General features: G+C 45.5%; 1 protein-coding gene across 2 annotated transcripts; it reads right to left on the reverse strand.

Moving 5' to 3' along the window:
- Positions 1–493: 493 nt before the first annotated feature.
- On the reverse strand, positions 494–2,990 carry RPL37A (ribosomal protein L37a). Of its 2 annotated transcripts, none has more exons than XM_022567637.3 (4): positions 2,885–2,990; positions 2,342–2,470; positions 1,686–1,768; positions 494–617 (listed from the first exon to the last, which is right to left on the reverse strand). In XM_022567637.3, the coding sequence occupies exons 1-4, from the start codon at positions 2,885–2,887 to the stop codon at positions 554–556; spliced, it is 279 nt and encodes a 92-aa protein (XP_022423345.1). In that variant the 5' UTR covers positions 2,888–2,990; the 3' UTR covers positions 494–553. The 2 variants fall into 2 exon arrangements, with proteins under 2 accessions (XP_022423345.1, XP_022423344.2); XM_022567636.3 differs by lacking the exon at positions 2,885–2,990 and adding an exon at positions 2,646–2,753.
- Positions 2,991–12,066: the final 9,076 nt, after the last annotated feature.

Here is a 12,066-nt window from a genome sequence, read left to right on the forward strand (position 1 = left end):
AAGCAGAGAAGTTAAGAAACTTAACATACACCATACAACTACCTAGGCAGTTTGGCTGAGTTGGTGCTTCTTAACCGCAGCCACCTAATGCTTATTCACCTCCCTATGTGGATCCAAAATCCCATTCCTGCAGGCCTGTGTCAAACATTTCTACAAGGTCAATGTGTGGTCAGACAAAACACCAAGTTAATAGGCAGTGTATGTCATCCTACCTTCAAAATATTAAAATCTATATAACTGTGATTTTAAAAGTTTGCATTTTTTGAACCAATGTATCTCAAAGAAATCTAACTGGCAAGAACAGACTTAGGCTCATATTTTTATGTCATGTACCATTGCACTATTGAAAAAAAAACTGGATTATGACAACCCATCTGAGCATGTTCTTCCAACAAAAATTAAAAGAATTTTAGTATCCAAGTCCTTTTTTAGAAAGTTAATGCAATGCAAATAAGAACATCTAACTAATAGAATTAACAACAAACCAAAGTAATTTTGTTACATAAATTAACCCATTTATTATAGGCTAGCAACGTATCAAATGGTGGCGCTTCTACTGGTCCTTCAATTCCTTCAGTCTTCTGATGGCAGACTTTACTGTGACGGCAGAAGTGGTGCTGGAAAGAAAAACAAATTTGGTTCCAAAACTAGTTAACATGTAGAATGGCAAATGAGAAATGTGCCTCATTTTTACATTACAATCTTAATGACGATGATGGCATCTATTAACAGCCACGTCTTCAGAACCTGAATCTCATGCATCTGATTTCTCAGACAGCGGAGCATGAAATTAACATGAAGGAATGACTACAAGAGGCTGGACTAAACCCATTAAAAGAGAACGGACAGAATGTCCGAAGAAACTAATAAATTATAAGATGGTACGGTGAGATATCAAGAAAACAATGACTAAGGTAGTAAAGCAGACTACAGTACATTGTGGAAATGACAGAAGAATGTTTTGCCACAACACTCAGGAACTGCACCTGAAAAACATACACCCACCCCACCCCCACGTGGTAGATGAACGCTAATTTAACCATCACGGCCAGGAGAGCAACCAACTCCCCACTTCCCCTTTCATCCTCACAGACACTCCCACAGGTGCTTTTATGTATATCCACATTATCATTTCAACATTTTCCAACGTTTTACATTGTTTCCATTTTAAATTTAAATTTAACAAAAATCAACAACTTCAACTACACTAGCCAAGTCCCTTAACTGTATGTAAGTGACTACTGTATTGGACAGCACAAGTCCACACACTAGCTAGAGGAAAAACATGTCAACCTCCAGGGTCAGCAATGAATTCCAAGGTTAGCGGCCTTCAAGAGTGGCCTGAGTTTCCAGAAACGGATAAACTCAGGAGTCCACACAATCAATAACCAGCACAGAGGTTTATCACAGCAATAAATATCACCTGGTCCTTGTCAGTCACAAAGCTGAAAAAGTCCAACCAATACTGTTTAGAGTGGCAAAGGCGTGGTGGCCCAGATGGCCTCCATACACATACAGTAATAAGCTAACTGACCTCTTAGTTTTTATAAAAACAGCCTGCCACACAAGTGTTCAGCAGTCAGCCCAACTAACAGACCTGTTAAACAAACCAGCCCATCCAGCAACAAACCTGGAATTTCGACATGCTCCCAACGCTTCCAAATACCAGAAAGAAATGGACTCACTTGTAGGTCCACGCACCACCAGCTACAGTTTTCATGCAGGAACCACAGTGCCAAATGCCCACAGCTCGTCTCTTCATCTTGGTCTGTAAAAGACAATCAATTTTTCCTATGACCAAAAAAGAGCCTTTTATATAATAAACATCCAGGGGTCTAAATTACACTAGAAAACTAAAGCTGGTGTATTTTATGTGGCTATTCATGTTTTTTCTAATTTCAAGTTCGCTGGTGCAAAATTTGCATTCACCATGGTGACACTTCCAGGGATGTGGAAGACCCTTCCCTCCCCCCAAAGCAAGCATTGCCATAACAGTACTTTTGCACACAATAAACATACAAATATTTAACAAAAATCTCTAGCAACATCAGTAGACAAAACACAGAACATGTCCCACAAAGCAGGTTTGGTTTCGGCTGGGGCTGCCAAATAATTTTTCCCCCTTTAGCTCCCAAATAGTTTTCTTTAAATGAAAAGCGTTTGACAAAACCTGAAATTATAAACAATACTCTTATCTCATAACGGGTCACCAATGGTATGTGCAACTCTAACCGCTCAACAACTTAGAACCAGCAAACCATTTATAAACTTCCTTCAAGAGAGGGCTCACTTCAGAAGGAAACCTTCCCTCCCTCTCCCCCCGTCCCAGCGCCCATCTTACCTTGCCACAGAAGGAGCAAGTGTACTTGGCGTGCTGGCTGATTTCAATTTTCTTCACCATCTTCCTCAGGGAGGCACCATAACGGGTCCCGTATTTGCCCACGATTCCGACCTTCTTGGTGCGTTTCGCCTGTTAAGAATGAGATAAGAGAGAAACCAGCGATATTAGGACCAAGAAACGGAGACTTCGCCCCTCCACTCCACCAAGTCCCGGGGCCTCCATACGCCATTCTTCCACCCACCCAGCCCCCGCCTGTCACGTAGCTCCCCCCATTCCACCCCATCCCGGTAAAACCAGGACCGACGGTGGGCCCGGTGCTCCGAGGGCACCCGGTTAACCCGGCCGGACGCGCCAGCCCCCCCGCCAAGCTCCCCCGCCCATCCGCTCCAAGCCGCATCCGAAAGGAGCGGCGAGGGTACAGAGGCCGGGGACACGGCACAGAGCGGGCGAGCAAGAGAGGTAGGTTAAGACAAAGAAACAAACAAAAAAAAGGATAGATGCAAGCAGATACACATCTAGGCCTCACCCGGGAGCACCACTCACCATGACGCAGCAACCTAGGTCCAAGCCCAGAGAGGAAGTGGCCAACTGCGCAGGCGCGGTTTTAGGCGATCAAGCGGAAGTGGAGGGCTGGGAGGCCCAGCTAGGAACTGAACTCTATGGTTCGGAGGTTTTTCTCATTCCGGGTGCCTCCCGGAGGGTGTGGCTGGACGCTTCTGAGACAGGTTTACTCTTTCCCAGGTTGTAGCAACAAACTGTGTAGCAGAAGCACTTTCCCACATCGACATTATCTGACACATATCTCACGAAATCCTGCAAAGCAGGTACGATTTCCGTCATTTTTATGGACAAGATTCAGAATTTAAGTGACTTGCTCACTGACGCTTGGCTTAGATAAGGGCTTAGATCTTATGATTCCAAATCTCATTGCTTTCTACAGTATGCCTTCTAAAAGCGGCAGACCCTGTGCAGGGGGCCGGCACAGAGGTGACTAAAGACCAAGGCTCCACTCATAAGTTACAGTCCAGCCAGAGGAAGCCATATGACCACATTAACAAGTTATAAAACCGATCAGAGCTGTGAAGGAAGGAAGATGGTTCCACCGACTCCTAAAACGGAAGAGCCTTGGGTTCCCTGAGGAAAGTCAGATCCGAAGGCTGGGGAGGAGTGAACCATGTAAGTCTTTCAGCTTCTCCCTCCATCTCAGTTCTGATGGCCTACCTCCCGCTTCATTTCAGAATCCACTCCGACGGCCCCATCCTCAGCTGTCAGGTCCCTGCCTGAAACCTTAAGCCCCAGCATCTCACTCTTGAACCACATCTATTATCTTTCCTTCCAGCTCCTTCATAAGGGTCAGCAGAGAAGAGCTAGGTTTCTGGTTAAGGCCAGGAACTGAAGGGTATGTTCAAATAAAGAGGCTGGGAACATGTAGAACACGCTCTTGAAAGTTTTTCTGTCTTTTCTCAGAAGATGGTTACTTCCGAGGAGAGGAAGCTCAGAGAATTTTGAAATAAAAGTGTAAGGGAGGATCCATGATTTAGGAGCTAAGAAAGACCATGAGGGCCGAAAGGCATTGTGGGATTACTTGACCTTGTTTCCAGTCAGAATTCAGGTTAAAAACTGGCTTCACGGGCTTTCCTGGTGGTGCAGTGGTTGAGAGTCTGCCTGCCGATGCAGGGGACACGGGTTCATGCTCCGGTTCGGGAGGATCCCACATGCCCCGGAGCGTCTGGGCCCGTGAGCCATGGCCGCTGGGCCTGCGCGTCCGGAGCCTGTGCTCCGCAACAGGAGAGGCCACAACAGTGAGAGGCCCGCGTAACGTAAAAAAAAAAAAAAAAAAAAGGCTTCAGTTCACAAATGATTGTGCATGTGTTCATGGCTCGTGGTATATTAAAATTCTACAAGCCACCTGGCTTCAGCAGACAATTAACCACCAATCCTCGCTATTGAATATGGGCAGGGAAATTAAAAACTGGTTCTCTAGTTTGTTCCCTTGGATCCCACAAGGTATTAAAAACTTTCTGGTAGGAGGTTTTCATTTTCTTATAACCCTTTTCTTTTCAGTCATACTGACTGATGCTATATTTCATCTAGTACTCCGTGGTTTTCCCTACTGTTGTAAACCTGTGACTAAGACTTTTTTGTCCAAGGAGACCTGGGACCAACAGGTCCGACCTTCCACTCTAATAATAGAGAAACATGTTAAACTTTAACCCTGAGATTAACAAAAGTATACACCCAGAAAGAATGGCTTCTTGGTAGGGGTGACATCGCCTCCCCGTCTGGTCAACAGTTAAAGAAGCCCTCCTAAAGTTAACCTGGTTCCTTCCCTTTCTAGACTCTTTAAGGCTGTTGTTGTTCTTCTCATTTTGGCCCGTGTTTGTTTAACCTTTTGGTTAAGTCTGTGTCTTCTAGGCTCCAACAGTTTGAAGTAAGGCTCACTATGGCTCAAGGTATTCAACCCATTCCAGCAGAGAGTGGCCCAGGTCCCCACAGTTCCTTGGAACAGTCAGCGAGGGACTTCTACACCTCTAGGGTAGGCTACAGTCGGCGGCCCCTGTCCAGCAGGAAGAAGTTTCAGAAGAGACCTTCGGCCCCTTCCCCCTTAAGAATAAGGGTGTAGGGGCTTCCCTGGTGGCGCAGTGGTTGAGAGTCCGCCTGCCGATGCAGGGGACACGGGTTCGTGTCCCGGTCCGGGAGGATCCCACATGCCGCGGAGCGGCTGGGCCCGTGAGCCGTGGCCGCTGAGCCTGCGCGTCCGGAGCCTGTGCTCCGCAACGGGAGAGGCCACAACAGTGAGAGGCCCGCGTACCGCAAAAAAAAAAGAATAGGGGTGTAGAATCTCTCCGGGGGAATGAGACAGGCTGCGACCTGGGACCCTTTGCTGCCGCGCTTGCACCTGGACACACCTCTCCTCCAGGAACAAAATACAAAGAAACTGTACGGGACTAAAAATAACTGCGTGCATGACCAGGTGGGGCAAATTCTGGACAAAAGATACAAAAGACCAATAAAGCCCAACTGCCATTTCTGAAGAGCCAGGAGCAAAAACTGGGTGAAGGGAGCAAAGGCAGGGTACTGAGCATGCCCCCTGCACTCAACACCGCCAGAGGGGTGGGCAAAACACCTAAGCCGCCCCTCCAGTCCGACCCCTGGACACACCCCCACCCTCGCCCCATATAAGGAACCTGCTCTCCCCACCCCTGCAGTTCCCGAGCAAGCAAGGAAACCTGTTGTTAGTTCTCACTCCTCCTTGCTGCAGCAGGGGCCACAGTAAAACCTTACCTGACAAAAAAAACCCACACACACACCTTGCAGACAGTTACATACTTCGAATTTCATACGGTTACGATCTTTCAACCCTTCAAGATTTGAGTACAGGATGGGTAGAGTTGTTACCGACCAGGGTTCTTGGCCTCCTTAATCAATAGAAATTGATCAGAGGCCAGACAAGAAATTCAGGCAAGGCTTTATTGGGGCCCCTGCTGCAGCAGGGGGGATGGAGAAGAAATAACAGGTTCCCTTGCTTGCTTGCTCTCTGAGTGGGAGCCAGCTGGTTCCTCTTATGGGGTGTGAGTAGGGGTGTGTCCAGGGGCCGGGCGGAGGGGTGGATTAGAAGGTGTTGTGTGCAGGCGTATGTGCAGTACCCTGTTTTTGCTCCTGGCTCTTCAAAAGTAGCATGTGTTTTTTGGTCTCTTTGTATCTTTTGTGCAGAATTTGCCCCAGCTGCGCAGGCGCACAGTTATTTTTAGTACCATATAGGTTCTTTGTATTTTGTTGTCCAGATGCAAGCACTGCAGCGAAGGGCCCCAGGTCCTAGCCTGCCTCACTGGGGCTCAAAGCAGCAGAAGTGATAACAGTAATGCCAGCTGGCATGTTCTGGAAGGTACCATATGGTGGGCACTGTTCTGAGTATTTTACATGGATGTTCACATTTACTTTTCACTATGATCCTTTGAGATAGGAAGAATCATTATCTTCATCATTAGGATAAAGAGAGGAGGTCTTATGTTATGGTAAGGAACATAGGTCTGGTTTCAAAGCAGGGCTCTGCTATTTACCCCTTGTGAGACCTCTGATAAGTTATTTTACTTTTCTCTGGGTCGGTTTCCTCAACTGTAAAATCTGAATAATTATAATACCTACCTCATGATGTTGTTGTAAAGAGCCAATGAGTTAAACACATGACAAGCGTTTGCCACAGTGCCTGGAACATAGTAAATACTATACAGTTGTAACTATTACTGTTATCATTTCAGATGGAGAGACTACCACTCAGAGAAGTTAAGTACTTTGTCCAAGGGCACACAGCAGTGTGGTGGAACTAGAACTGAAATCCACATCTATCTGACCCCAAAGTAAGTTCTGTTAATTGTTGGCTTATACCACTCCAAGTCATAATATTTAGTGCACTGAACTAAATCATAGCAGAAGACGTTCTTAACTTGAAATCGGGTCTCTGGCACTTGGTCCAGGGCAGGCTCTCTGACTACCTTGTGGTATGACTTTGGGTTAGCCACGGTCCCTGCATGGCCTGGAGAACCACCTCCTGCCTCCCAGCACTTACCATCTTTACAATGAGGGGCTGGACAAGATGACCTCTAGGGTCGCATCCAGTTCTTGTGTTCTGAGATTCCAGGGAGAGTTTCCAGACTTGGAGTGCTGTTGGGACAGAGGACTGACCGGGCAATTTGTGCTCTCACCACCCTGTAGACTTTCTGTGTGGAACAAAAGCAGTTCTCTCTTTACCCTCCCTGTTCTGTTATGCCAGCTCTGGCTAAGTAATTCCAGAGAAAAAGCAAAAAGTCGACTTTTCCGTGGTTGTGGGAATATTTAAATTGAGTTTTGTTTTTATGCATTTCTGCATTCTCTAATTATCTTTTCTAATGAGTATGTATTTATAATTGGAAAAAAATTTTTTAAGTCCATTAGCAGTGAATACACCTAGCTCTCATCATGGTTTCTAATATCATTCTGTTACACGGTGAAAGGAACCAGGGCTCCTTGGAGAAATGACTGATTCTAGGACTGGGGCAGAACATGTACAAGATGAGCCTGGAGCATCTTGTAGTGCCAGAAAGTAGAGGAGTGCTCAAAACACAAAAAGCAGAAAAACCCTGCTGTGATGGAGCTACGTCAAAGAGCCATGGGAACCAATTGAAAGAACTCCCAATGGATAAGTCTGGAAATTTTTGAGCAAAAAATAAAGTCTTATTGATTTTTAACCCAAAGTAGAAAATAAATGTCCATGAGTTCATGCTGATATAAATAAATGGTTGAATAAATAAATGGGGAGAATCTCTCTTGCAGAAGAATTCTAGACAATTTTTGTGGATTCTGTGCCCTCCAGGAAGGGGGATATAACTCCTCACTCCTTAAGTGTGGGCTGTGCAGAGTAACTTCTTCCAAAGAGCACAAAAAAGGGGGAAAAAAGAGTAACTTTAGAGTGGAGAAACTGCCAAACAGGTCAAGGTCAATATCAAACAGTCGTAAATCATGGAGAGAGTATGTCCTTCTGATAGATGTGGTGACAATGGCACTTTATTTTTGTGATCCTCCTCCCCCAAACCCATAACCCCAGTCTAGTCACGAAAAAAAAATCAGACAAATTCCAATAGTGGGGTGTCCTACAAAATACTTGACCGGCACTCCCCCAAACTGTTAAGATCATAAAAAGCAAGAGAGTCTGAGAAACTGTCACAGCCAAGGGGAGCTTAAGGCAACATGATGACTAAATGTAAAAATGAGATCCTGGAACAGAAGAAGACGTTAGGTAAAAACTAAGGCGCTCTGAATAAACTATACATTTAAGTTAATAATAATGTATCAATATTGGTTCATTGATTATAATGAATGTACCATACTAATGTAAGATGTTAATAACAGGGGGAACTGGGTGAGAAAGTATATGGGAACTGTCTGTACTATCTCTTCAATTTCTTTATAAATCTAAAACTTTTCTAAAAATAAAGTCTATTTGAAAAGCAACAAGCCAAGGTCACCACAAGTCAACTCCCTGAAGACAGGGCCTCAGTTGTCCACCTCTGCATCCCAGGACTGAGCACAGAGCCTGGCACATCAGTGGTAATGGATATGTATTGAGTGGGGAAGTGTTACCTTAGACGGTATAATGGCGATGATGGGTTTTAAGGGTTTTATTTATCTGGGCTTCTCTGCCTTACAAGGTCAATCCACTTATGTTAGAACTAAAGAAAGGCTTTAGAGATAACATAGCTCCAACTGGAAACTGAAGCCCAGCGAGGTCAAATGACTTGCCCAAGGTCATACAGTCAATAAATGACTTCCAGACTAGTGCTCTTTCTACTATATCACAAGATTCAAGCTGTTTCCTCAGCTGCAAAATGAGTATACCATAACTTCTAAGGTTCTTGGGACGATTAAATAATTTCTATGAGGTACCTGGTGGGCATTTCTAAATGATGGCTATTATTGTTGAGATGGTGATGATGATACATGATTTCAATGTCTCTTGATGCCTTTTCAATCCTATTTTCTGTTCTGCCACACTCAGGGAACTTCAACATATCTGCTTTCTACTTCTTCTTAAAAATATGCGCATCTCTTGTCTCCTTAATTTCTTTAGCTTGAGCACAATGAGACTATTATAGTCATGGCTACTGCCACCGACTACATGGCCACTGCCGATGGAGTAGGGTGTACTCAGTGTCCCTCAGTTTCACCAGAGGCTCCACCCACACATTCTCTGTCCCTTTAGGGTGGAGGACGGCAAGGGGCCAAGGGAGCAAGTCTTCTCCAGAAGAGAAACACACTGCCTTTGGGGGACAATTTCTGGAAACCTTTCCACCCGAACTATGTCCTGTCTCCAGAAAACTAAATTAAAACGTATTAGTGCAAACAAACAGGACTGGTGAAGGAGTGTTGAGAAACAAGCACTTGGAAGTTTCCTGGTGGTCCAGTGGTTGGGACTCGGCACTTTCACTGTGGTGGCGTGGGTTCAATCCCTGGTCAGGGAACTAAGATCCTGCAAGCCGTGTGGCTTAGCCAAAAAAAAAACAAACAAACCCAAGCACTCTCATGGCCCTCCTGTTCCAGTCTGTGCCTCTAGGCCAGGCAGGAGTGGTGCTCACTTGTCCAGGGTGGGTGGGTAAGCACGGCCAGCCTCGCACCGGGGCAGCCCGAGCTGAGGTGAGCTCTCCTGGGCTGGCTCTAGAGTCTAATTCAGACCATCTTTTAGCACATTTACCATCGCCCACCCCATCTCCTGTATAGCCTCCTATGTCTCTGGCCTTCAAAGGGACACAGAGAGCAAGAGAAGAGAGGATGCATGAGTAGAAATGCAGTAGAGTGCCTGAAAATGAGACACTCCATTATAAGAAGAAGTCGTTGGGACTCCCCTGGTTGGTGCAGTGGTTAAGAATCCACCTGCCAAGGCAGGGGACACAGGTTCGATTCCTGGTCTGGGAAGATCCCACATGCCGCAGAGTGGCTGGGCACATAAGCCATGGCCGCTGAGCCTGCGCGTCCGGAGCCTGTGCTCCACAACGGGAGAGGCCACAACAGTGAGAGCCCCGCGTACCGCAAAAACAAAACAAAACAAAAGCTCTGCTGAGGCACTCCTCCTCCACAGGAGCCCTCAAAATGCACTTTTTGCCTTTAGAAAAATAAATAAGTTAAAAGTCGCCTCCAGAGAAGAGTTCTTGTGGCTGCTGCATTGACCAGTCCTCTTGGGGGCATATGGAACATTTTATTCTTGAAAGAAATCTGAGGTGCAAGCATCATGCTACATTCCTCTCATGCTGGAGACAGAAAGGGCTTATCCCGGGGCCCACGTCGTTTCTTCACTTTGTGCCTGAAGAGCTCTTGCTCTGCCTTCTCTGATGGCCACAGACAAGAGCAAAGTCTGCATAGAGCTGTCAAAGAGTACTGTAAGCCAGGCTCCGCTGGGAAGAGCTGACTCAGCAAGAGGAGGGAGAGGCTGCCAAGGCCAAGGCCTGGACACCTGGAAAGAATCAGCTGTCTGAACTGGATTCAGCGCATGGATTCCTTCCTTCCTCTCTTCTCTCTACAAATTTACTTTAAATTCATTCTAGTGGTTGGTTGTTTTTTTGAATGGACATTTCATAGAGCATTGACACAGGCAGTTAAATCCATCAGGATGGGAGTTACTTGGCACCTCTTAAAAGGGATAAGAGAAAGCAATATGAAACAATGGCCAAATGTATTATGTAAAATGAGCCATTGTCAGTATGAAGCATTTGATACAATTTTTATAAAAGCAAATTCTCTGTATATTTACACAGATTTGTATACAAAGGGAATAAGTTACCAATGGCTTCATCCCAAATTGTTTATATTAGTTATTACCTCTAGGAAATAGGGCTAGGAGTAGGAGGGATGAGGATGTAGGACTTTCATTTTTTTATTTAGGCATTTCTAGATTAGTTCATTTTTCTATAAAATTTATAGTAGTGAATAGAGCAGTGGCTGAAGGGACAGGCTTTTCAATAAATGGTGCTGAGATAACTGCATATTCATATGGAAAAATATTAACCTTGACCTTAACTCACTCCATGTGCAAAAATAAACTCCAGTTGGATTGTACATCTAAACATTAAAAGCAAAACAATAAAGCTTCTAGAAGATAATATATTCATAACTTTGGGGTCATGGTTACACAGGTTTTTATTTTATAAATATTTTAATAATATTTAATACTATTATAATTATTTTATAATATTTTGTTAAGCTGTAAATTTGTTTCATGAACTCTTTTGTATGTTCTGTTTCATCCCCCAAAAGAGGGGTTAAAAGGAAGAGGAAAAAAAAAAAAAAAAAAAGGAAGCGGAAGAGTGCTTGGTACTCAATGTATCTGTTGAATGGGTTGGGGGGGGGGGATGTGGGCAGAGGGTGTTACAAAATCAGATAACTGTTAGCTGTCATAATACCCCAAAGACCGTGACTCACAGGCTTCTCAATGCTTTCTGCTATGATGAGGAATCCATTTCTTTCGCTGAGACCCGCCCCCCCGGAAGACGCAGCACCAAAATAAAACATAGGTATGGGGGCTTCCCTGGTGGCGCAGTGGTTGAGAGTCCGCCTGCCGATGCAGGGGACGCGGGTTCGGGCCCTGGTCCGGGAAGATCCCACATGCCGCGGAGCGGCTGGGCCCGTGAGCCATGGCCGCTGAGCCTGCGCGTCTCGAGCCTGTGCTCCGCAACGGGAGAGGCCACAACGGTGAGAGGCCCGCGTACCGCAGGAAAAAACAAACAAACATAGGTATGAGAGAGTGAGCCAGTGAATCCTCTTTAAGCTTCTAAGCATTTTTTTACATTGTAATCCTGAACTTGGTAAGAAGTCACAGGATAGGGTAAAAAAATAAGGATAGACTTACTTTCACCCCCTTTGCAGTTTAAACTTCAGTTAAAAAGAGCTTCAGAAAACATTGTTTCCCATAGACAAGAATGCACAGATAAGGCAAAACCCAGGAGCCGGGAAGGAGGGGAGGCCACCTCCAGATCTGTTTCTCAGTTCTCCCTCTGACCTAGAAAAAGGCTCGTGGGAAGCCAAGACGGAAAAGACATGATTAATTCAAGCACAAGCGGATCAAGGCTAACAGGCTGCCTTTTGGAGTCTTCCTGACGCCGGCCCTAGAGGCAGAAATTAACCAGGGTCATTCAGGGAGCAAGACTTCACTTGCTGACCTGGTGAGCAGAGGCAAAGCAGCTGCAGTGGGCCTTTAAGGG

The sequence above is a fragment of the Delphinapterus leucas genome, chromosome 8 (genome assembly GCF_059928025.1).
Source record: "Delphinapterus leucas isolate spDelLeu-1000000601 "Yukka" chromosome 8, BTC_Dleu_Yukka2, whole genome shotgun sequence".
Lineage (NCBI taxonomy): Eukaryota > Metazoa > Chordata > Mammalia > Artiodactyla > Monodontidae > Delphinapterus > Delphinapterus leucas.

Excerpts from the sequence above, each read along its gene's own strand:
- RPL37A (XM_022567636.3), bottom strand. The coding sequence starts at position 2,738 with ATGCGGCTTGGAGCGGATGGGCGGGGGAGCTTGGCGGGGGGGCTGGCG. Across the intron at positions 1,769-2,341 it reads CTTGCTCCTTCTGTGGCAAG|ACCAAGATGAAGAGACGAGC; the intron begins GTAAGATGGGCG and ends TGTCTTTTACAG. Across the intron at positions 618-1,685 it reads GGTGGTGCGTGGACCTACAA|CACCACTTCTGCCGTCACAG; the intron begins GTGAGTCCATTT and ends TTTTCTTTCCAG.